At 42.7% G+C, this 25,796-nt stretch overlaps 1 protein-coding gene across 2 annotated transcripts; it reads right to left on the bottom strand.

The window, feature by feature from the left end:
* Positions 1–1,701: 1,701 nt before the first annotated feature.
* AADAT (aminoadipate aminotransferase) lies at positions 1,702–25,397 on the bottom strand. Of its 2 annotated transcripts, XM_088659810.1 has the most exons (16): positions 25,225–25,391; positions 22,505–22,587; positions 21,493–21,565; positions 21,047–21,152; positions 19,615–19,783; positions 19,027–19,159; positions 18,502–18,576; positions 13,555–13,764; positions 12,012–12,077; positions 11,042–11,124; positions 10,609–10,705; positions 9,668–9,729; positions 7,656–7,720; positions 6,107–6,213; positions 5,871–5,972; positions 1,702–5,266 (listed from the first exon to the last, which is right to left on the bottom strand). In XM_088659810.1, exons 4-16 carry the CDS (start codon positions 21,111–21,113, stop codon positions 5,225–5,227), a joined length of 1,278 nt encoding a protein of 425 aa, XP_088515936.1. In that variant the 5' UTR covers positions 21,114–21,152; positions 21,493–21,565; positions 22,505–22,587; positions 25,225–25,391; the 3' UTR covers positions 1,702–5,224. The 2 variants fall into 2 exon arrangements, with proteins under 2 accessions (XP_088515936.1, XP_088515938.1); XM_088659812.1 differs by lacking the exon at positions 22,505–22,587 and having other exon boundaries at positions 25,225–25,397.
* Positions 25,398–25,796: the final 399 nt, after the last annotated feature.

Below are 25,796 nucleotides of genomic sequence, written 5' to 3'. Positions count from 1 at the left end.
TTTGGCAGAGCTTTGCATGCCCTGCACTGCCCCCCCATGTGCTCATGAGCGTGTTCCTTCAATCCCCCGCCTTCTGCAGTTTCTACAGCAATTGTGACAATTACTTCATAGAAAACCTATTCAGGCCTTTCCCAAGCAACACGGGGATGAGAAGAAGAAGAAGAAGAAGAAGAAGAAGAAGAAGAAGAAGAAGAAGAAGAAGAAGAAGAAGAAGAAGAAGAAGAAGAAGAAGAAGAAGAAGAAGAAGAAGAAGAAGAAGAGGAGGAGGAGGAGGAGGAGGAGGAGGAAGAGGAGTTTGGATTTGATATCCCGCTTTATCACTACCCAAAGGAGTCTCAAAGCGGCTAACATTCTCCTTTCCCTTCCTCCCCCACAACAAACACTCTGTGAGGTGAGTGGGGCTGAGAGACTTCAAAGAAGTGTGACTAGCCCAAGGTCACCCAGCAGCTGCATGTGGAGGAGCGGAGACACGAATCCGGTTCCCCAGATTATGAGTCTACAGCTCTTAACCACTACACCACACTGGCTCCAGAGATGGAGGGGACACCCACAATGCACACAACGAGGTTGGGGTGGAGCCTGCAGGCACACAGGCCCAGCCCTCATCTACACTTTCAGCGTTCTTATGTTCAAACATCTGAATAGGCTTTACAAAACTGTGCTTTGACCATCAGACGGATGTTATAAATCGTGGTGAAAATGTTTGATTTTGTGCATCCAAAGGCATTTTCTTCAGTGCAGATCACATTTAGAACAGCCTTCTGGATTGAGATTTATTTAGAACTTTTTAAAAAATATTATAAGTACCTCTTCTTAAAAAACCTGAATCATTTTTACTTAGCATTACAGGACCTGACATTCTCCAGAATGTAAGAAAAGTTTTTCTATACGCTACAGTAGCTGCGAGGGTTCTTATTGCTATGTATTGAAAAAGCGATAAAATCCCTTCTAAATCAGAATGAATATTGAAGCTTGTAAAATATGCCAAGCTAGATAACCTTTCTGAAAAGATCAAAGATAAACCTAAGCAGGAGTTCATTTCAAATTGGGAAGTCTTCAAGAATTACCTTAGGAATAGCTGCTGTGATTTAAACTTGGTAGCAGCCTTTGAACAACCTCTGTAAATAATTTATGTAAAAAGGAAAAAACAGAGATAGTTTTCTCTTTCTTTTATTTCTAAACAAGCAGATTGATTTAGGTAATAAGTTTGAAATGAATGAAATATGGAAAGGATGGAAGGTCTGACGCTTGGGAAGAAAAAAATATTGTTAAAATGTTTGTATTTTTAGTGATTTTTAGTGACTCACAATGAATATAACTTTATGTTGTATAGATGTAAGTATAATAAAGCATTAAAATAAAATAAAATATGTGCTTTCACTCTTACCATTAATAGTAAAGTTTGCAGATCATGCCAAAGAACACTGGGCAAGACCCAACCCTCCTGCACAAGTGGAGATTGCATGCAGGACAGGAGAGGAAATAATGTCTCAGAGGATCCCCTCATGCTTTATGAGTTGCTATTCTCCCCCCCGGCCTTTTGAGAGAGCTTTCACCGGCCACCATTTGAAATCGGAAGCTCTTAAGCCACCACCCACCAGCAGAATCACTTGTGCTGGGTGAATTTCTGACCATGTTATCTTCCTATCAAGTTGGCATTTTGCAAACCAAAAATGTCATACAAATACACACAGACATTCCAATGTTTATCACTCTGAAGCTCTTTATGGGATAAAACTGTTCTAACGATTCAGCCCATGAACGGGAGATTATAAAATGAGATCAGTTTAAAACAGATTCAGTTCTTCAGTCTTAAGTACAATGTTGCTATATGCAGGATGCATTCTGATAACATAATAAATCATTTATCTATCTATTTATTAAAATTTCTAGACCGCCCTTCATTTGAAGATCACAGGGCAGCTTACAGTATAAAAACACAAAATTACATAGCATAATACCCCCAAAGTATTGTTATTAACTAAGGGCTTACAAATAATAATAACCAAACCCCAATAATTTGATAAAAACATAGCATGCAATCTATGCTATCATCAGTCAATAAAACTATCCACTACAAGCTCAGGAAAAATAAGTATGAACAAACTTTGCTGCAAAGGCACATTTTCAGTTCAATACATATAGTGTTTCTAGTAGAAATATTTACCGATTCCACCCCAAAACGGTGCCAGCAAGTAAATGTTGCAGGTTATCAGCGTGTGCAATTTTAGCTAAATTATCTGCTCCATCCTTCTCATTACTTAAAAGGAATGTCCCCATAATGACTATTTCAAATTGCAGAAAGCTTCTTTTGGAACCTGAGAAGGATCAGAGCCTTCCGTAAAGGGAAATTTATAATGTCAGTAAAATACTTTTTACGGTCAGTAATACCAGTGGGGTTGATTTGACATTTGATAACACAGACAGTTCAGTCTGCGCCAAGACACATTTTATTCACTTTTAAAATAGATATTTTTAAACCACCGTTAGTTGACTACGTCCTCTGTCTGCCCCTGCCTAGAAAAAATAACATTTATGAATCAGCACAAGCTGCCCAGATGTATTAAGCCAAGAGAATTCTTTCAGCAGACTGAGAAGATTCTGTTTTTCTCTTTGACATCCGATGGGAGGGCGTTCCACAGGGCGGGTGCCACCACTGAGAAGGCCCTCTGCCTGGTTCCCTGCTACTTGGCTTCTTGCAACGAGAAGTACTGAGGTACTGGACCTCAGTGTCCAGGCAGAATGATGGGGGTGGAGACGCTCCTTCAGGTATACTGGACCGAGGAATCAAATGAATATTTTTAAGGGCTCTTAGGATTCTAAGGGCTCGTAATTGCTCTAAGGATTCTTTCCTGAGAACTTTGCAGATCAGTTGAGATCAGAGGGCCCCCAAGGCTGCACTTTAAACCATGATCAGTTAATTATTGTTCTCATATTTCTTACTCACCCTCCACCATAAGGTCCCAGGGCAGGTTATAGCAATGAAAAATACAGTATTAAAATCAGTTAAAACAGTCAGAGATTGTTTAAGGACTTCGATATTAGGAAATAATTTTAGGACCTCACTGGTTGCCTGTTTCAGCTTCAGTCTAGCAAGCGGAAAGTTTACTTTCCAATTGCAGATTTCAGGAAAGCAAATTCCCAGATAACAGATATAATCAATCCACTCAATCATGTGATCATAGATGCTTCATAAATGTTTTAGATAGATTCTACCAAGAGAAGGCACTTTCCCCTTTTCAGAGTTTTATTAAAAGTTTTATAAAAAAAAGTTTTATTAAAAAAACACTAACCATGAGACAACCTCACAGGCCCTTTTAGAACATCAGAAAATAAACAATGTCAACCTGTTGTAGACTTGTAAGGACCATTTCTTCTTGGCAACTGACACTGAGAAATCATTTTAGTAGTGTGGCCATCATATATATTATCATCAAAAAACTAGTAACATTGAGAAATACTTTTAGTACGGTGGTTACATATTATGTAAAAAAACTGAACAGAAAGAGGGACAAATAGGATGGCTATCATTACTGTAATCTGCATCATGTGGTTAGCAGAAGTAGCTTTCATCTTCATTTTTGTAATTCAATGGATCTCAAAGTTTTTTGTCTGGGCCAGAATGAAAAAAATTGCTCATGACACACTGAATTTTTAATTGATAAGAAATACATTGGGAAACAAAAAGTAACAACTTCTAGCACTGCTTGATTTTGAAAAAATAGCTATCCATAATCTGCGAATAAACAAATTACAGTGGTGCCTCGCTAGACGAAATTAATTCGTTCCACGGGTCTTTTCTTATAGCGAAAAATTCGTCTAGCGAATCCCATAGGAATGCATTGAATTTTTTTTGCCCATAGGAATGCATTAATTGAATTTCAATGCATTCCTATGGGAAACCGCAGTTTGCTAGACAAATTTTTCGTAAAACGCATTCGTCTAGCAAGGCAACCTCCGCTCGAAAAATCCTTTCGTTAAGCGGAAATTTTGTTAAGCAGGGCATTCGTTAAACGAGGCACTACTGTATTTTGATAGTATACTATACCACACTTAAATGTTTCTTTGATCGTCCTTGAATCTTCCTGCAATACTTGCCATCCTCTCCTGCCACACCAGTGAGAACCACTGATATAATTTATAGTGTAATCCTTTACATGTTTACTCATAAGTAAGTCCTTGGCCCAACTTACTTTTGCCATTCCCATTTGGATTTCAGGGATTCACTGCCAAGTGGGCATGAGTTCAATCTGCTTGCTTTCCTCAAGACAGATATCGGGTTTGCCATTCTGTATGGAGAGTGCAGCTATTTATTTGGAAATGGGTACAGTATTTGATCAGTTGAATGTAAATTCTGGGCTGATGCCATGAAATGGTGGCTGCAGTCACGCTTCTTAGCAGCTCCTGCTACTTCTCTCCTTATTACTCTCAGACTCTTTTGTTTGTCAGTGGATGAGAGATGGAGAAGAAACAGGGCACCTCTACTGAAGTTTTGGGCTATTGTGGTTTAAAGGTAATTTCTCATTAAAATTTGGAGAAAACATGTTGATACACAAAATGGGGCATTATTTTATAAACTATTTCAATCTAGCAAAAATGGGCAAGACTCATTGAGGGCAACACTTCTGCAACAGCTTAATTTAGATCTTCCTGAATAACCAGCATTCCAAGATGTCAATAAAGAGCCTCTAGCAGCAGACGGGGTGCTGTAGGTGCACTGCTCCCCTGTCCTGTCTGTCTGAGTCACTGCAGCACAATGGGATTAAGAGAGGGAGGTTTGTGTGACAGTGGCCAGGTTGGCATGGTGAATTGGCTCCACTGGAAAATTTACACTGCACCAACCTTGCCATTGCACACCTCCCGCTCTCTGCATGCTGCAGCGACTCCATTGCATGGAGATCAGGTGAGCACCTTATTATCTGCTGTGGACAGCCTGAAAACAGCAGCACCCCCATGAGGGGAAAGGTGTGCATTTTATGTCATAGCATACTCTGCAGACCACAGGTAGCCAATGGGATGCCCGCCAGATGTTGCCCTACAACTCCCATCAACCAATGGGCTATTGGTGACTGGAGCTGATGGGAGTTATAGTCGAACAACATCTGAAGGTCCCCCACAACAGCTCTCCCTGCTGTGGACAGTTGGGAAACCCCAATGTGTTTGAAAAGGCCGGAGTTTCTGCCGTAGATTCTTTAGCTTATCTAGGACTTTCCGTTTGGTAAAATCATAAGGCTTCTTTGATGAGCTCAGCCAACCTCTGAAAACCCTGCAATAATAAATAAGAATGATAACTGGTTAGGACTGGAGCCATTCAAGTGTGGGTTCAGGGTCTGCCACACAAGTCTCAACAAAGCCCTATTGATCCTTTCTCCTCTGCCTATTTTGGCTCATAAGCACATGTGCATTCCACATGGGCATTCCAAGGAATGGGAAGATGTGCACTTTCCATACTTCCTCCCTCCAGACCCCATGTCTATCTCTCATGGTCCAGAGCTAGATACAGGAGGTGTATACAGACCTTCTGTGGCATGAGTTTGATTGGATAGGGACCTTACTGCTTTATTTCTAAATTAGCTGATTTGGCAACATTCCTACACCAAACAGGAATGCTTTGAGCTCCTTCCTTTGAAGGTCAAACCCTTGGGCGCTGTTCTCAAATGTCAGCTCCCAACCCTTCCTCTCTCTGAAGGGCCAAGTCTCCACAGACCTCAGGGGAGTGTGTGGACTTCAGAGGGGCTCTCTGGGCGATGCAGGGCCCCAGGCGTGCACCTGTGAGTCTGGCCCTAGGGACAATGATGATAGGCAGCTGAATGATAGCAAATATGACCAAAGCATTGACAAGCTGGCAGGCACAGCAAGACTGCACTCACCTGATCAATCTGGCTCGGAGAAGACAGCGAGAAGGAAGCTCTGACGTAAGAGCTGGGATCGGAGCTGTTAATGTTAAACGCTCTTCCAGGAACCAGCAGCACCTAAAGACAAATCCTTCGCGTTCAGTTCATAAGCTCATTCTGCCTCTTCCAATATCAGACACTGTTAAAACGATGATTGCCTCCCTCTCTCCCAACATTATTTTAGGCCTAGGATAGTATAGATTTTTTCATACTTGTTTCTCCAAAGCTTTCTTCATGATCAGCTCTTGTGTATCAGAAACTCCCTTGATTTTCATCCATAGAAACATTCCCGCTGCAGGTGAATGCCAGTCTGCTAGGCCTTAAGAGAGAGAGAGAGAGAAACACTCAGGGAAAGGAAACCTGTAAGAACATAACTTTCATGCAATAACGTAACTTTTCTTCTTTAACAAGTTTGGGTTTCTTTTATGTTCTGTGATGATTTAACCTTAAGACTTATGAGCTCCTCTCTAGCCATCTGCTGTACACATCTTCTCATATACTTCTCTGAACAAATGAGGGAAATTATAGACTTCTTCCCTATATTACCTTCCTTCTGGCAATACACCTCTATCACATATAGGAAGGGTGAGGGACTTTTTTTTTCCTGCCTGAGGGCCACATTCCCTTCTGGGCAATCTGGTAAGGGCCACATGACACTAAGGATGGGATATGAGGCAAAAAGTGGACAGGGCAATGGATATACAGGTGAAACTCGGAAAATTAGAATATCGTCGAATAGTGCATTTATTTCAATAATGCAACTTAAAAAGTGAACCCAATATATGAGATAGATGCATGACATGCAAAGCAAGATATGTCAAGCCTTTATTTTTTGTAATTGTAATTATTTGTCGTTAGGCGGGTCAATTATAAATGGAATGTAATTAATGAAATGTAATAGCGATGTTTATTTTTGTATTATTGTAGTTTTATTACTGTGGAATTTCCAAAAGAAAGCATTTGTAAAAATTAAAAGAAAAATGAAAAATAATGAATTGCATTACTGAAATAAATGCACTTTTCGACGATATTCTAATTTTCCATGTTTCACCTGTAAATTTTACCTTTGTACAGTAGGCTAGTTTCTACATACACTCACACACTTTTTCCTATCCCACCTCCAGGCAAGGAAAGAGGCATTATCAGAGTTGAAGGACACATTCCAGCCAGGTATAAACACCTGATGAAGGTGCAAAAAGGGCTGCGGAGGAGCGTGGCCTGGAACATATCCAGCCCCCCAGGCCTGAGGTTCCCCTACCAATGGCATCAGTGCCGGATTTATGTATAAGCTAAACAAGCTATAGCTTATAGCCCCACTCTTTTGGGCCTCCCCCAAAAAATTAAAGGGAAAAAACTGGATGCACATTTCCAAAATATAAGATAAAAAAACAAATAAAATAAAAACTACATACAGCAACAGTGTTTTGTGTTGTGTAGGCGCCTATGATGTAAGTAATGGGCCCCGCTTGCTAGCCTGCTCCCTAAAATATCATTTCTATATCAATTACTTTAATAAAATACATATTTTGTTATGTGCAAATGGCTTTAGATACCTATTAGGTCCATAAATTACCATATAGCATATATTCAACACAAAAAACAGCGATAATTTGTTGTTGACAAAGGACAGCTGGACATATAAAGGGCCCCATTACCTTCCGTAGCTTAGGGGCTCCTCAAACCTAAATCCGGCCCTGAATGGTGCACATACAGGAACAATACAATTGATTTATAGTTCAAATATTACTCTTGTCTTCAAACCTTTTAGCCACTTATCTGCTGCCACAAGCATCACATCCCGCTGCTTCTTGTAAAAGTCCACCACACTGGAATACAAACATCATTGGGGAAAAGCCATTTCAACAAGAGAACTTTTGCATCATGAAAACTCTGATGGCAAAAACGAAGAGTACGAATTTATGAATGAAACACAAATCTGTTACAAACCAAGGGCTGGAGTGTACACAAAATGGCAACTGCAATGTGGAAGCTGGTTTTAGTCCCTTGCCATTCATCCGCGTGCAGTGGCTTATCACACAAAATGCAATTTCTTGTCGGTGCTTTTTAGGGGCAGGCAGGTGGGAGATAGTGGTGATTTAGAGAAAAATCCCTAAACCCAGTGGTGAGTGACATGTAGAGAGTCCTCATGGGGCACAGGTGTTAAAACTACATGGCTGGTCTTTGTGTAGGCATATCCTCTTTGAATCATAGAATCATAGAGTTGGAAGAGACCACAAGGGCCATCCAGTCCAACCCCCTGCTTAGCAGGAAACACCATCAAAGCATTATTGACATATGCCTGTCAAGCCTCTGCTTAAAGACCTCCAAAGAAGGAGACTCCACCACACTCCTTGGTGGCAAATTCCACTGCCGAACAGCTCTTACTGTCAGGAAGTTCTTCCTAATGTTTAGGTGGAATCTTCTTTTTTGTAGTTTGAATCCATTGCTCCGTGTCCGCTTCTCTGGAGCAGCAGAAAACAACCTTTCTCCCTCCTCTATATGACATCCTTTTATATATTTGAACATAGCTATCATATCACCCCTTAACCTTCTCTTCTCCAGGCTAAACATGCCTAGTTCCCTAAGCCGTTCCTCATAAGGCATAGTTTCCAGGCCTTTGACCATTTTGGTTGCCCTCCTCTGGACACGTTCCAGCTTGTCAGTATCCTTCTTGAACTGTGGTGCCCAGAACTGGACACAGTACTCCAGGTGAGGTCTGACCAGAGCAGAATACAGTGATACTATTACTTCTCTTGATCTAGATGCTATACTCCTATTGATGCAGCCCAGAATTGCATTGGCTTTTTTAGCTGCTGCATAGATTTCAATAGATGTAAATAGTGTATAGGTACGCATCACTGTTATGAATGTTTAATGTTCATAGCATTAAGTATGCAAATATTGGTGCCATGTAATACTGTGCTCACACTCCGCCTCCCCCGGTAGGTCTCTACATATGCTTCTCACTATAGTATGCTATTAAGTGTGTACTGGGGCAAGGTGAGGCTCTTCCAATGGTACTATTAATTGGCCAGTTGTAAAATAATACATGTTTTATGTTTCCATGGCAGTTCTATGTTATTTAAGTATTTTTATCTCCCTCTTCAGCTAAAAAGGCTCCCATGGCAACCTAGGTAAGATCAATAAAGACAGTAACAAAAAAGGCAACCTTGCTCACAAATAAACTTGCAATTTAGAAAGACATGACTTAAAAGGAAGGGGAAAAATAGAATGCAGAAGTTGGAGGACACTGTCAGTTCCTGGAGTTACAAAGCTCTTGACCTGGCCAGCTCTAATGGAAATTCATGGATAGATAGAAAGGAAGAGCTAAATGAAGCTGGTCTTGCAACACAGCTACTGGAGTCTATGCTCTTCAATGCACAAAATAAAAAAGTAGGACCAATGAAGTAATTATTTGCATGCGCTAGATACTGCACACAAATTTCTCTGTGAGGCAAATTGGTTGACACAAGCTGTCTTAACATCCCTAGCCTTCTTGGCAGTTCCACTCTTCCTTAAGTTTATAATTAGCCAGTCACGGAGTGGCTTATTTCTTGCCCTCATTCCAAAGGTCATGATGGACAATGTACAGCCCTGCTTGGTATTTAAAAAAATGCAGCAGTTATGTCTGATAATGTTAGAAGCAGAAGCCTGATTCTAATCCTGTTTCCTTGAAAGTCTTAAGCATGGAGCCTTGGGCTACTGGAAAATAGCCCAATGTGAAAACAAATGACAACAACATAGTACAGTAATGTAAAATATACACACATTACCCATCTATGTGGTCCAGGAAACCTTTTTGTCCCCATTGTTGAAGAAGCTGGGCTATCATAAGCTATGGAAGTAAAGCTTAGAGTCAATATCTTATCAGACAGAGACTAATAAACAAGCTAGAATTTAGAAAACCTGCATGCCGTGCAGTGAAATCCTTTGCCTGTTTACTCAGAAGTTAAGTCCAGTTGGCCTTACTGTCAGGGAAGTTACGTAAGATTACACCCAAAATTCCCTTTAACCCCTTTAATTTATTATTTAGTTATTTATTGCTTCACATTTATAGCTCGCCCTTCTTTCCCAGAATAACCCTGTCAAAGTGATTAGGCCCAGTGTTGCCGTATACTGTAAGTTTTAAGCGATGTTCATTGCCCAGAAGCAGAGACTGCATGTACCGCTCCCTCGTGTGTTGCCATTTCCCTTTCCACCGTTCTCAATTATGTTGCTAACTCAAAGGAATATAAATTGAATCGGCAAGGGGCTAGTTGCAAAAAGCTCTAGTTCCCATAACATTCTGTGCTGTTAATTAACACCACAGATTCCAAACGCTTAAAAGGTCTTTTTAAATTAAATTCAACACTCTTAATTCACAATTATTTTTAATAATCAATTTAAAGCAGTGCTAATATAGAACAATTACACTTATTTATGTATACACACGCATGTGAAAACTTTGTGAAAATTATGCTGAAATGACAAAAAAGTGGAAAATTTTACATAATGGTTTTCACATTGGGTGGTATCCAATTTGTGCAATGCAAATGTTCTGTCAGCGTAAGGATTTCTGCTTGCACAATTGCACAATGGAATAGTCCCCCCTCTCCCCCCGGTGCACCCCACAAATCTGTACCCCAGGAGCTGCCCCAACCCTCATGTTGTTACAATGAAGCTTTCCATAGCAAACCTAGTTGAATATACTTTTACGAACCTTGTTGGTTCTTACCTGTGTGAAAGTACTGGTGTGCATTGTGGAAACCTGAATATGCAGAATAACTCTGTCGATGAGAGGCTTGGGACCAGTTAGAAACCCTATCCTTAGTCTATGTAAAAAAATAAATTAATTCGAATTGTAACATTTCATCATTTAAATATATAATTACAATTCAATGCAATTGTGTTGGAATACCTTCTTTTGCTCCTGACATTTATTGTGGCTTTCAATACATAGAAGAGAATTATGAGAGAGGAAGTAGAAGAAAAATAAGACAATACTACAGAAACTGGTTAAGAATCTAGGAGTTAAAGCACCTTTTATGGCTATACTAATAGTTTAAGGTTCTTTTTACAGTGTGTGGCTGGAAAACCCAAGCTCAGAACCCACATGATTGCATTTCCATTTTGGGGCATATGGTGCAGAAAGCAAAAACCGATATTACCCAGATGAGAGGATCTTAGAGAAAGAGTCCGTCCTGATAACTCGACCATCAATATCCATGGAAAGAAATGTTGGAGCCCAAGGCTTGTTGTGGAAAGAACACAAAGGTTAGTTAGTAAAAGTTAGCACAATAATTCCAGTGCTTTATAAGCAGAGGTATAAGCAGAGGTGTATAATACATTGTGGAAGTTACAGGTAGGTAGCCGTGTTGGTCTGACGTAGTCGAAACAAAATAAAAAAATTCCTTCCAGCAGCACCTTAAAGACCAACTAAGTTTTTTATTTTGGTATGAGCTTTCGTGTGCATGTATCTGAAGATATGAAGATCTATCATGTGTGCAGGTATCTGAAGAAGTGTGCATGCACACGAAAGCTCATACCAAAATAAAAAACTTAGTTGGTCTTTAAGGTGCTGCTGGAAAGAATTTTTTAATTTTGTTTCGACATTGTGGAAGGTTAGTTCTACTAAAAGTAGGCCCATTGAAATGAATAGATCAGGCATCCCCAAACTTCGGCCCTCCAGATTTTTGGACTACAATTCCCATCATCCCTGACCACTGGTCCTGTTAGCTAGAGATCATGGGAGTTGTAGGCCAAAACATCTGGAGGGCCACAGTTTGGGAATGCCTGGAATAGATCATTACTAGCTTAAGTTTATTCATTTCAATGATTCTACTCCAAGAATAACTTAGTTGGCTCCAACTCTTAAAAGAACATACACAGTTTTTTAACCTATTTATGCAGCAACATGGACATGCCCCTGGAGTCAAAACCCCACATTCTTTCTCATGCCTTCAGTGCCAGAAAACAGCTTGTTTGCAAATGCCATGATGAGAACATAACTTTCCGCTTAGTGGGAAAAGAATAGGTAAATATCATTTCAAAATACAATCAGCAATGTGGTATCAGCAGGATGCATGTTAGAAGAGATAGCAAAGTCTATGCTAGCGCACAGCAGAATTGAAAACTCACCTTATCAAACTGAAGGAAGTAATATGGATCATCTTCTATTATGAGGAAATCATATTGTCTTGCAAGCTGAAAGGGGGGGGGGAAACAACCCACTGACACATAGATGCATTAAAATATTTAATCAAATCAGAAACATTCTGTTGCCCAAATGGTTCCCCTTTGAGCCATTACACCATCACACAAAGTAGTCTTCAGGTGTGCCAGGTGAATCCAAACTTAGTTTCAAATGGCATTGTGAATAAGCAGTGGAGATTTTTGCCCTGATCCTAAAATCTGTGTGCATTCTCACATGCACCCGCATCTCTTGAAAATGCTGGGATTCTAATTCATTCCAATGAAGACAGGGCATGCAAAAGCATGTGGATGCAGGTTAGCACTTTCCATGGAAGCTAATTAAGAAAATTGGTCTGCGTGGCAGCAATCCATATACACTTTCAGACTTGAGTGGTTGGAAGTCAGGAGGATCAGAGTGCAGTATGCCATACTCTAATTGAGTGTGTTTAATGCTTTAATCACAGATTTTAAAAGTATATCTGTTAATTGGGCAAGTCATTAGCCACATGCAACAGATGTCTTCTAAAAAATATATTTGCTTGAGTAGATAAACATGGAACTTAAAAGAGGGAAAGAAAACTCTTTTTACATCCCAACCACATTGGCGCCACAGAACATGCATTTCATATATTTCTGTCCCGTATTTGAGGATGATCCATCACAAGGCAATTTACAATAAACATGTTAAAACCAAAACCAACTGAACAAATGTATATATATATAAACAGATTAAAAGCATATATGGGGGGGCAGCAATAAGATCAATACAACTATTGGGAAGATAAAAGTTTTTAGGGACTGTTTAAAGGCAACAAGAGAGGGAACCAAGCACAGCTATTGGGAGTGGGAAATCCACAAGTGTGGAGCCACTGCTGAAAGGGCCCTGCCCCTTGCACCTGCCAACGTGGTTAACATGGCAGGCCAGAGAACGTTTCTCAGAAATCAACGTTCTCTCAGAAATCACATTAAACAAGTCTTGGAGAGTTCATTCGGGGTCTGATTTCCACATAGATGGATCTTGGCAGCAGCAGCAGCAGCAGCGGTGGTTGTGGTCGGCAGTGCTTACCTGACATTACATCACGGCTGCTGCTGCGGCTTACTGAGAGGAAGGGGGTAAGACAGCAAGAAGATTGGCTTGGTGCAAATGCCCTGGTAGAACCAATGATATGACATTCCTACCACTGCATATTCACTGTACTGACCTCTCTGCTGTCCCCCAATGCCAGTGATGGGAGATCAGTTAAGTGTCCCCATCCCACCAACCACTACAGATGAGCAGGCGTTTTGTATCTCTGTGCAAAGAATGTACCAAGATGCACTGACTTCTCCCAAAAGTCCCTGTAGTTCTCCACTATGTTCTTTATTACAGTCAATGTTTTGCTAATACCCGAGACATAATATCCGGCAGGTTCGCGTGATGTGAAACCACCTTCCCCCACTTTTATTTTTGCCAGAGCAGTGACATTAAATGTGCATTTAATGAATATACCTGATAGATATCTTTTTTGCGGTCTGTCGTCAGTGAGGCTCCAGTAGGATTGCCACCGTTAGGAATTGTGTAGAGAAATTTGGGGAGGCTGCTGTTAGGTTTCTTGGCATCTTCTGGACTCCACCTGGAAAGAACTTCTTTCAGGGCTTTCGGAATAATGCCATGTTGGTCACTGGGAACATTGACAATGTTGCAGCCCAATGGCCTCAGCTGGTTTATAATACAAGACAACACGAATGAAGAGAATTTACTTAAGCAAGACATTTTGCATCACATGCATCTACTCTTGCTACAGTATTTTAATGGTGCCTAGGGACGCGGGTGGCGCTGTGGTGCAAATCACTGAGCCTTGGGCTTGCCGATTGGCGGTTCGAATCCCTGCGACGGGGTGAGCTCCCGTTGTTCAGTCCCAGTTCCTGCCAACCTAGCAGTTCGAAAGCACATCAAAGTGCAAGTAGATAAATAGGTACTGTTCCGGTGGGAAGGTAAACGGCGTTTCCGTGGGCTGCTCTGGTTTCACCAGAAGCGGCTTAGTCATGCTGGCCACATGACCCGGAAAAACTGTCTGTGGACAAATGTCGGCTCCCTCGGCCAGTAAAGCGAGATGAGCGCTGCAATCCCAGTCATTCACAAGAACTTAACTGAGAGGGGTCCTTTACCTTTTTATTTACCTATAAATTGGGCATTGGGAACATGTGACCATCCATATGCTGTAGGACTCCGACACCCATCAGCCACAGCCATCATGGTCAATGACCAGCAATTTCTCAAGGGCCACAGGTTTCCCATCCCTGCTGCCAATCAACAAATGATCTTTACATTGCCTAATTCCCATATCCCACTGGCTGTCATGTAAGGGAAGCCTATCTTTAAGAAATCACATGGAACAGACCATAAAATATAGAATGGTATCTTGTGAAGTAGTTTCACTAGAGCAGTGGTTCCCAACAGGTGGTCCGGGGACCCCCAGGGGTCCGCGAGCTATGCCAGAGGGGTCCGCAAGATGCTATTAGAATAAAAAAATATATTAAATATATTTCGTATGATAACAGATTTTTTGTTTTGGCCGCTTCCTGCATGAGCAGAGTCTAGTGCAAAACTAGAATTAGATAGAGGCAGTAGTTCTGCTGTATGCCGTTAGGTGGCGCTTTACAAACACTACATTTTTGCAAAGAGGCAGCGCGCGCATTCTACTAACGCTCACCTCCCCAAGATGCTTTGCGCGCGTCAGCTTCATTTGTGCGCTAATGCGCAGGTACCCTGTCTTCTCCATTCCCCTCCCTCCTCCCTGGTGCGCGCTGCCTTTTTGCAAAACAGTAGTGTTTGTAAACAAAGCGTTGTTTTTCGCGGAAGCTACAGTTCGCATAGGAATTAATGGGGGTCCTTGTCACAATAGCGGCTCGATGAGGGGTCCTCGAGAAAATTTTGTTGGGAACCCCTGCACTAGAGCAAGGAGTTTTGGCTGCACAATGGGAATTCCGTTGCCACTCATCTTCCCTGTGCAGCCTCTAAATGTGCTCTGGGGGTTCCTTCAAACTCCTGGCGCAGATTTGTGGAGGGCACAGAGAGTGAGCACGGAGGGGAGGAAAAAGGGAAGTTCTCTTGCAAAAGCAGAAATCCTTTGTAGCACTTTGTGGTTTTGTGGAGCTTGAAAACTTGTTGACCTGTTCATGAGCAGAAGTTGGTCCAAACCTTAATCTTTAGCTTACCTTTTATAATCATTTGTCCATTAAAATAATAATAATCAGTGTATATGGCAATATACTTCCCAAGCAAAAAAGACACAGAGCATTTCGCACCCCCCACATCTGCTTCCCGTCTAAAATATTACTGTGGAGTGGTGGGAACAAAAAATGCAGGGGCAACAAGAGACCAATGTGAGCAAATGCAGCTTGCTGAGATTTTGTTGCATACGGGGTGTAAACGATGAAGTAAGGGAATCACAGAAATTGTGTTTTGAGGAAGCAATTGGAGAGACATAGTGTATTCTAAGAGGGCATCCCAGGAATAAGGTGTTGTGAGCAAGAATAGACAGAGATCACCAAGAAACAGGAGATCTGCTTAGAACAGTTGAGAGTGCTATGCAGTGGTGAAAAGTATGTCTCACTGTTCAGTGAGGCTTACAGTTACTCCTAATAGATGTGCACAGAACCGCAGCCAAATGTGTTCATGTATCACGGGAAAGCTAATCTGCAAGCTTACTGGCCTTTCCGAGCAGTTTATCATATCCCGCTATACAACTGAGTTGTGGTCTGGTCGTACTCAATTTCGGAATGAGCCTTGTACCACCGATTTTTTCTATGCCCAAGAATGCAAGCTTTTATAACTAAAAATAACAACATCTATGAAACAAATGAGACAGGGGTGAGACATGGAAACAACATGCCAGAGCAACCATATAAAAATCTCTATATAAACAAACAAAGCACACCGAGCTGTCCATGTGGAGAGGTTCACCTTTCAGGGTTTGTGAGTTTTATCACATCCCTTCTAACAATGGCAATGACATGGAGAGGAGAGGCAACTGTCACATGTAACCTGGCTTGCATGGCTGCGCCACACATTAAATGTTATAGATTGGCCCAGGGAACCTCAGGCCCTCTAGGCATCTCTATCTGGCCCTCAGAACATTCCCTAGGCCACAGTTCGGGCCTGTCTGGAACGTGACCTTGAATTTTAATGCTTCTTGCTTGTGTGCAAACCTGTGTCCACGTTACAAAGGTGAAATTTGCACATGTTACTTCATTCACTTTTGCCTCTGGCCCTGCTCACCTCTGGCACCCATTATAGATGTATACTTAACACTTTGTAAATGTACAACTTAAGAATGCGATACACAAACGTAAGAGGCAGCTGAGACGCAAAACTGGAGGCAGTTTCCTCTTAAGTGTACGTTTGGGAGCAAAGCTGGGTTTTCTACCGGTATCACATAATGTGAGGAGCAGCTCATAGTCTTATCTCTCATTCCCGATCGGGTGAAACTGCTGGAACCATAAATAACTTGCCTCAACGAGAGAAAGAAAGAATAATTGCTCCAAAATGCAAGGTATTCAGAAACAGGCCTGAAATTTCCATAATGGTAATGGAGCAACGAGAGGAAAATACAAAGGTGTGGGCAGTTATAGCTGAGGTTTAAAATAAAGAGCCTGCAATTTCTCTTTCTGCACTAACTAGCCCTTCATTTATTAGGCCATAAATGAAATGCAGCTGCATTTAAGTTTTATACTGGGGCCCCCCGGAATGGATAATGAAAAAATATTGCCAACAACACACTAAGTCAAACCATAAATCATCCAGACACCACAATGATTTGCAGAATCTGGGAAGGCTGAACTGTTATATGTAATATTGACAGGAACAAGATTTATCCCAGCGTTTCTCTGCATCTACGGCTATTATACATTACTGTATTTCATCTAAACGCGCGAGGCACGGACTTAAAACTACAGAGCCGCAAAGCCAGGTTTTGCACGTGCAAGCTCGCTGTCTAGTTATCGCCACACAGTCCCTCCCATGAACAGGAATGTGTGGAGGAACCAGATGTGATACTAACAGCACAGGCCTGTGCACATCTACTCAGAAATAAGTCCCAGTGAGTTCAATGGGAAAGGTCTGTGTCCCAGTGGACACAAGCAGGAGGCCTGTGGTGAAATCCTCAGCATCTCTGGCTAGGGCTGGGAATGTGCTCTGCCTGAATTCCCAGAAAACTGCTGACAGTCAGTGTAGACTGGATGGACCAATGGCCTGATTCAGCATAACACAGCTTCTTATATTCCTATAGACAAGTGTATACAGGATACCAGACCAAATGTGTCTCCAGTAACCATGCCAGGGTTTTTAAAAATAGTAACAGCAGTCAAAGGGGTGGATTTCATTAGGACTGCAGTGTGTGGCAAGGGGAGGCTTAACCCACAGAGAATGTGACAAAATTCTGCCACCGCCACCCCGTGGCCGAAATTATGCCTGAAAGAAAATCTCCCATTGGCATGAATGGGTGACTCCCTCCAGAGGCCAATAACAGCTGTTGGAAGGATTTTTAAAAAAGGTTCAGCAGCAATGATGGGGTTAAACCTCAAGATCCTATGTGCTGTTGTCTCAATGAAAATTACCCGGAGTGGTTTAATAATAATCAACTCCTCTTCCCAGGGTATGTTTAGAATGTACGGTAGCTCTGTGAGGGGAAAGGGACAACTCTCAGCACCCTTCACAAAACTACAGTTCCATGCATTCTTTTGGGGAAGCTGTGGCTTTTACAATGTGGTTTCGTTGTACTTTAAAAGGTTAGTGCAGATGTAGCCGGCGTGTCCAGAGTTCAGGAAAGGATTAAAAAAACCTCTCTGGCCCACTGTTAAGCAGCAGTCAGAGTCAAACCAAGGACTCAAGCTTTACAGCTGCTAATATAATGTCCCATGGACTGAAAGAAGATCAAACCTATCCATTTTGAAGGAAATCAGCCCTGAGTGCTCACTGGAAGGACAGATCGTGAAGCTGAGGCTCCAACACTTTGGCCACCTCATGAGAAGAGAAGACTCCCTGGAAAAGACCCTGAGGAGAAGGGGACGACAGAGGATGAGATGGCTGGACAGTGTTCTTGAAGCTACCAACATGAGTCTGACCAAACTGCGGGAGGCAGTGGAAGACAGGAGTGCCTGGCGTGCTCTGGTCCATGGGGTCATGAAGAGTCAGACACGACTAAACGACTGCACAACAACAACAACAATATGATGTCTTAGTGTGTTTTAAGTGCATTATGCAAATGTGACACTAGATGGTGCTAGTGAGTTAATGCCAAATTCAATATATTTTTAAAAACGTTTTTTCAAAAAGCATTTTCAGTGTTTTTTTTAAATATTTGTGTAGATTCCACCCCACTTGTTTTTAGGTGAAGATCTGAACTATACCAGCACTTGACACTGTCATAGGTTTCCAGAATGATGGAATACTCACAGCTGCCAGGGTCCCGGGATAGGTGGGCGCATCTAAAAGGACCGTGTCTCCAGGATTAATCAGCATTTCAAATACCTACATGTTTAAAATATATAACATATATTATTGCAAGACTTTCTGTGTACCATTAATACTTCTCTCTACTTCTACAGAAAGTGCCTTATGGTAGTAAAGAGTTAGCTATTTTGTAGACCAAAGTTGATTCTAAGATTGAAAAAAAAAATTATGTGAAGTAGAGAACTGCTAATTGGGTGAATTATGGCTAAACTTGCGGGGGCCCCCCCTCAAAATATACATTCACCCTTTCAATAATGTCCTGTAGTATTAGAGACAAAAGAGCAGGAAAAAAACAACCACCTTGCATAACACATTAGAAATATATGGATCCTAAGATATTATGTCAATATTAGTGTTTTATCTACCAGCCAGTAGATGAATCTTTGCAATGCAAGATAACAATGCACCGCATTGAGGAAAACAGGGAATAATTATCATAACCTTCAACATATATTGCTTTTGTCTTACTTTACTCAACCCTTCTTGACTGCCGGTGGTGACACACAACTCCATTTGCCCCTTTTCAGGCTGATACTCAACAGTTGGAGGGTTGTGAAGACTCTTCTGCAAATCCTTCAGCCAGGACAATAGCTCTGGAATGCTAAGCAAACATTTCTCTTTCAAATCGTTGCATCAATAAGCTCCTCATAATAATGTATTACGTGTCCCCTTTCAAGATTCTCATCCTTTATTGATCTAAGTTTAGATCTTGGTAGAAAATATTTTTGCCTCGAGCAATTGGGAGAGGGAGAACATGAATGGATGCAGGTGCCCGGCCAGAAATGTTAGCCACCACAGTCTTACAGCCTGATCTTATGGTGCTCCTTCAGATGCAAGGGACACCCTATCCGAGGCCTACCCATAGAGTTGCCACTTTCATAAAAGCTTCCCTGTTCCCTTGCTACTAGTATAAATTTCCACCAGCAAAAGGGAAGGGGGTTCCTGTGGTGGTACAAAGGAACATGGGGCGCTGTGCTTCTCTGGCCAGCATTTATTTGCAACCCTCCTCTTGCTATTTCAAAAACGCTACTTGGATCCACGAAATCTGTAAAATACCCCGCAGAGGCTGAATACTGGAGAGCTCTCTTCATCAAGTCTCCCCCAATTTCAACCGTTGTTCCATCTCCAATGGTAATGCTAGCAGTTTTGAAGGGGAAAGTATTGGGGTTTGGTGCCCCTCCAGCCAGAGAAATCAGCGACGGAGGAGACCTCTGCATCAATTCAGCTAAAGTAAAAGGAAAGCAAAAAGAGAAGAATGAAACTTAAGATCCCATACCAGCAGATACTTCCTTTTAACCCACTCCTCCATTTAACCCCCTTCTCATTTTATTTATTTAGATTTCTTACATACCCCATCCCAAGCTGTCTGGGCAGGTAACAAAAGTAAAATGCAGAAAAATGGAAAAACTGAATAACCAAGAAGCTCATTAAAATCTAAAAGAAACCTCTACAAACATTAGTAGAAAGCTGTGGCCTTCTGCATATGAAGTGTGTGAATAAGCCATGACCCCTCCCCGGTGGTGGGTGGGGGAACAATTCAGAAAAGAGTGTGTTATTCGAGCTTCCACTGGTGCGGGATCAGGAAGCCAAGTCCTGTGAACAACCATTGAAACAGCTGGGTATATGTTTATCATGTGGAGAAGAGCAGGTGAAGGTGATGGCAGCAGTCTCCAAATATATAAAGAACTGCCTTGCGGGAGATGGAACAGACTTGTTCCCTGCTGCTCTGAAGGGCAACCAATGGGTGAAAACTGTAGGGATTTGGGCTAAGGAGCAGGAGAACGTCAGAAGAGTCTGCTGATTCAGGCCAATAGCCCATCAAGTCCAACTTCCTGTTCTCACAGTGGCCAACCAGATGTTTTCGGGAGGTCAGCAACCAAGGCATGAGTGCAACAGCACTCTGCCCATCAACTATTCTCAGCAACTGGCTATACAGAGGCAGACTTCCTAAAGGTAAAAGCCATACAACGGGGGACAGAGGAAGTAATGGGCTCTTTGCTGGAGGTGCTGAGCAGTGGTTGGATGGTCATAGGAATGCTGTAGCTGCGTCTTGTGTTGCAGAACCTGCACCGAATAGTGGGTTGGACCAGGTCTCTTCCAACACTGTAAAATGATCCTTTGATAGCTCAGAGCAGCCTTTCCCAACCTGGAGCCCTACCAGCTGTTCTGGACTACAACTTCCAGTGCTGTCTGGGGCTGATGGGAGTTGGAGTTGAACAGCTGCAGGGCCCCCAGGCTGGGAAAATCTGGCTTAGAGCATTGTTTAGGCATATGGGTGCCTGTGTTGGCCCTGTGGTATCAAACCACATAGGCTGATAGTTTAGTGAGCTCATTTATATGCTGTCCACATAAAGTGGCAAGGAGGTCCTCCAACTCAGCTGGGCTGGGCTCTTGCTTTCTACACCTATAGGGCTACCTACTACAAAAGCATACTAACAACCTGAGGAAGATCAGAGGTTCTGGTTCAAGTGACAAAGTATGTACTTACTGAGAAGCCTTATCGGAGATGGTGTTCTTGCAGCACTGACTGCAGTAATGAATCGTGAGTAATTCATGCCTAAATCGTCAAGCACCGGACTTGGCCTCCAGATAAACTGGACAATGGTTAAAATAAAAAGCAGTAAAAAGAAAGAGTTTTTTTTAAATTATGCTATTTAAAAACATCGCTATAAACACTCTAAAAGAGCACTCACAAAATCTATGGCACTAGTTTTGCCAGCGGGACATTGATAAGTAATGCATTATTTCCTGTATAAGCTGATCTGATTAGCTTTGCTTATTGAGGTTTGGCTGATAACGAAAGAAAAAGGGGGAAGCCATACAAGTAATAGATCTTTAGCTTAGTTCTGTTTATTCAGAATTCCTAAATATTCTCATGCCACTATGTGGCTCATACTGATAAGAGAAAGGGTAGCTGTCATAGCATAAACATACCAAAACACTCCAACTGAAGTAGATGTGTCTTAAAGGCGCTTGACGTGAGCTGGATCTTGCCCTTTGTGCTCAGCTGCATTGGAAACACATAAGAGTAAAGCAGTGTTAGATAAAATTAGCAAAAATCAGTTAACAATACTACACAAGGGAAAGGATGGTTTAAGAGTGGCTAATTTGTACATTCTTAAAAAGCAAGGGGTTTTGCCTTCCTTTCTCATGCTTGTTTACAAGGTCCAAAGTTGTACCTACATGATGCATCTATGACTCTCCCATTTCTTGCCCCCAAACATCTGAAGCTACACTCTCTCAAATCCCCTGAATTGCTGGTAAACAGATGGGCCTGTTTTCAATATCAAAGTTTCCTTCCACATGAGGGATAAATAAGGTGCCATATTACTTGGTAGTATTGCACTGATTAGTATGATATTTTCTCCTCTTTCTATGGTTAATTCCTCAAAAGTCTAATCGGTTCTACAAACACCACCTCTCGGTCAGTGTCTTAAAGATGAGCCACACAACCCCCAAATTGGTTATCAGCTCGCAGAAAAGTCAAACTACACTTTAATTGGCTGTGCAACAGAGTCTTTGTCCAATTGCTTTTGTCTTGTGGTTAGATCAATTTTTCAACACGCGACTGATATTTTTGTCTGCTCGCTTCATCAAACACTGAGAATTGATCCGGGTGTAATTAAATGGAAGCTTTCCCACAAAGTCAGATGGAATTGGCTTTGAATTTGCTGCATGCTCAGATCTCTTACATGAACCAGATCTCAGTTAAGTCACAATTCAGCCCTGCTTTAAAGTAAGTAAATCAGAGTTTTATTATAATCAGTGAATTGAGAAGGTAGAGGACAGGTGATAGAAGCTGCATGTTCTGCTTCTTTCTATTTTATCCATCTGAAAGCAGTTGAGGAATAACTGTAACCTTCATTTCCCCCGTTACTTCTAGGCAGAAACAAAGATAAAACAGACTTAGAGGCATGACAACTGTGCAATCTTTACAAGAACCCGCCTTTGTTTCTTTAGCTGTATATATCCACACTGCAAGCAGTCATGGGATGCCACAGCACATCAGACTGGAAGAAAAGATCCTGTCTAGAGAAAGAACAGCAGAAAACAGTCTTTCAAAATGTTTTCAAACAGTGTTATGCCTGTCTACTCAGAAGTCTGTCCTACAAAGTTCAATGGGAGGAAGTCCCAGGTGTGCACAGCATTTCAGCCAAACTGACCCCCCCCCCCAATTTCTGGCTCTTTCCACCTTCAACACAACCACATATTCTAGCAAAAGAAATACTTAACCTAATGTTTGAAGCTTCCCTATTGTAAAAATAAACCAGGATCCATTTAGTTAAAATGCAACAATGAATCGGTCTGCATGCGCCGAGAGAATCAAAAGATTCAAAAGTGCTTGGATGCTGAGCAGTCTCTTTTATTGAATTCATAGAAAATACGTCTGTATGAGAAAACACAGTTATGTTCTACTATCTGCTTTACAAATTGCAAACAATTTTATGGAAGTAGTTCTTTATGCTCCATCTCCTTGCTGAACATTTTTCCTTTGTACATAAAAATTATTCTACGTATTTATGTTGGGGGCGGGGGGGGCGGGAATTAAAATCCTCATTTCATTATTCACTGCAGCAGCAAATGATCTTCCACATAGCAACGATTTCTCTGCTGCAAAGAGAGTATCCCCACCTCCACCCACAATAATCCAAGATTTGTTACCATACAGAAGGACTGTATTACAGTATCTACTTTTGCACACTTTCTATTTAGTGTTGACAAATAGGTTTGTGTGGGAAGCTGGCATGAAAAAAAAACCTGTGTTCACACAGAACAAGCAAGAGAGAAAGGGAATGTACGGTATTCACAAGACTGATACTGACACTTGACAAAAACACTGTTCCAAATAGCTGAGTACTGACAATCTACTGATCAGTTTGAAGGAATGGAGCTTCTTGTTTCATCTAGAGCAGGCATTCCCAAACTGCTGCCCTCCAGATGTTTTGGCCTACAACTCCCATGATCCCTAGCTAACAGGACCAGTGGTCGGGGAAGATGGGAATTGTAGTCCAAAACATCTGGAGGGCCAAAGTTTGGGGATGCCTGATCTAGAGGTTTAAACTCGGTGCATGCATAGTGAGGAAGTCCCTCCAAAGTATTCCTACAGTGCAGCTGTGGAACAGAAACTTTGGTAGTTTAGACCAGAGGTGTACCTAAGCTCCTTTGCAACCTTGGCAAGGAGCTAGCAGCGCCATCTGACTGGGGAGGGGGGGGGGGTCCCACAGGGCTTCTGTGACGGAGCCAGAGTAGAGAGGCGCAATTTTAACATCCTTGGTGGGGGCCAACCTAACCAACCCCTAGGTACACCCCTGTTTTAGACTGCGATTCCTTGATCCCTGTAGTAGTGGATATGTGTGGAGAGACCAGGAATGCTTCTAGGCAGAGGCTTACTATTGGAAATGGGGTGTTAGCAATAACTGCTTCATCTTCTTTTTTAAAGTCTTTTCCAGAAAAGGTAAATCTGGATTAAGTAAAGGAAAAATACAGGCTGCCATTTTTGTGTCAACATTATGTGGTGTCTGAAAAAGATGCGCCAGAATGAGGGGCACCACCCCACAATAAACACCTGTCTGGAAGGCTCTTAGAGCAGGATAAATACAGGTTATTGCCAGGCGTATGGGACTCCAATATTCCTATGTAGCCCGGCAGTGTGAAGAATGGTACCTGTTCGTCATACTGATGTTTGTTACTGGCTGCAGCATCCACACCTGTGATGGGCAAGCAGAGCTGATAGAAAGACTTCAGGAAGCCTCTGAAGGCTACTGAATTTATAAATAGGATTGTGGGGCACACAGGACTGCTTGGCTAAAAGTTTGGATTTTGAGGGCAGAAAACATCCCAACAGGACTCTGTTCCACCTTGCACTTTCTAGAGCCATGATTGCCCGGGGGGGGGGGAGGAAATTTGATTTTTAAGGGGGGGATTTCGAGAACTTTTTGACCAAGTTAATGGCCTTCTAGGCTTCCTCCACGTGAACAGGAGTTCGCTTTTCGAATAAATAAGCATTATATGTCACGGGGGCAGGGCAGCAGGATTTTAGAGATGCTTAGGTGGGGGGCATGGCCAAAAAAAGGTTGGAAACCACTGTTCTAGAGTCTCTCGAAGAGGGCCTTTTGGTATTAGCTGCTATCTGATCCTTTTTAGCTGAAGAAGCATGCTCTGCTCTTAAGAAGGGACCTTCTCCAGACACCCCACGACCCTTGACTTGCCCCACTTTCCCATTCTAACCATTTCCCCTCCTCTGTGCCGACTCAGCGGCAGGGTCCCCTCCCGGAAAGGATGGTCCACGTGATTAAAAAGAGCGTCTCTGAATATGCGCAGAGCGCACGCTGTCGCATTCCCACACGGGGTACACAGAAGCTTGAGGTTGAAAAACGCTAGCACTGGCTTGCTTCCCCGCGCTAGTTCAGCAGCAACAACGCCAACAGCCGCTGCTGCAAAACGGCCGGGGATCCAGCAAGTCTGGGATCTGCGTGACGCGGCAGGGGCGTCCGCTCGCCAACCTCGCTCTCCAATGTGCTGCTGCAGCTGCTGCTCGGCCCGAGAGGGGGCTGCGAGCTCCGCGGTTGTGCAGCCGGCAGGGAGAGCTGGAGCTCCGCCCAAGCGCAGCGGCGGAGCGCGGCCGAGTCGCCCGGCCCGGCCAGGAGGGCCAAGCGCCATACTAACCTTCCCCGCCAATGCTCGCCGCTGCTAACCGGCCCCTGGCGCGCCTGACGAAGGAGCCGCCGCGCTGCCGCCGCCGCCGGGCTTTTCGGGGCCCGCCTCTCCGTCGCCAACTGCGGCCTGCAACGCCCAGGAGCCGCTTGTCTGGCCGCGTCCCTGGCTCCCCTTCTGAGTATGCACGCGCGCAAGCTCGCTTCCAGGGAGCCGACCTTGATACGGGCGCGAAGAAGCGTCAACATATCATGCCCAACTCAAATAATGCGGGTGGGTGGGAAGGAAGCCGCTCCTCCCTTTGACTTCATTAAAACACACACACACACTGTATACTTTCCAATTAAAATTTAACACCACGCTATTAAACACACCGCACATTAACAGCTGAGTTGGATGCGAACCAGGAAAAAGAAAGTTTTATTTTCGGCTGCTTAAAGCTCACTAGCAAGAGTCATTGTGCGCTGGCATGCTGTTGAACATGTGCAGAGTGCTACCTTTCACTGTTGCTGAAGCAGACCAGGGCTCAAAATAAAAGGTGTATGCTATTCATATGCTGTTGAACATGGGAACAGATGGTGTTA

This window comes from Zootoca vivipara, chromosome Z1 (assembly GCF_965207765.1).
Source record: "Zootoca vivipara chromosome Z1, rZooViv2.hap1.1, whole genome shotgun sequence".
NCBI lineage: Eukaryota > Metazoa > Chordata > Lepidosauria > Squamata > Lacertidae > Zootoca > Zootoca vivipara.
Note: the sequence above shows the minus strand (reverse complement) of the source record. Positions and strands in the feature narration are given on the sequence as shown.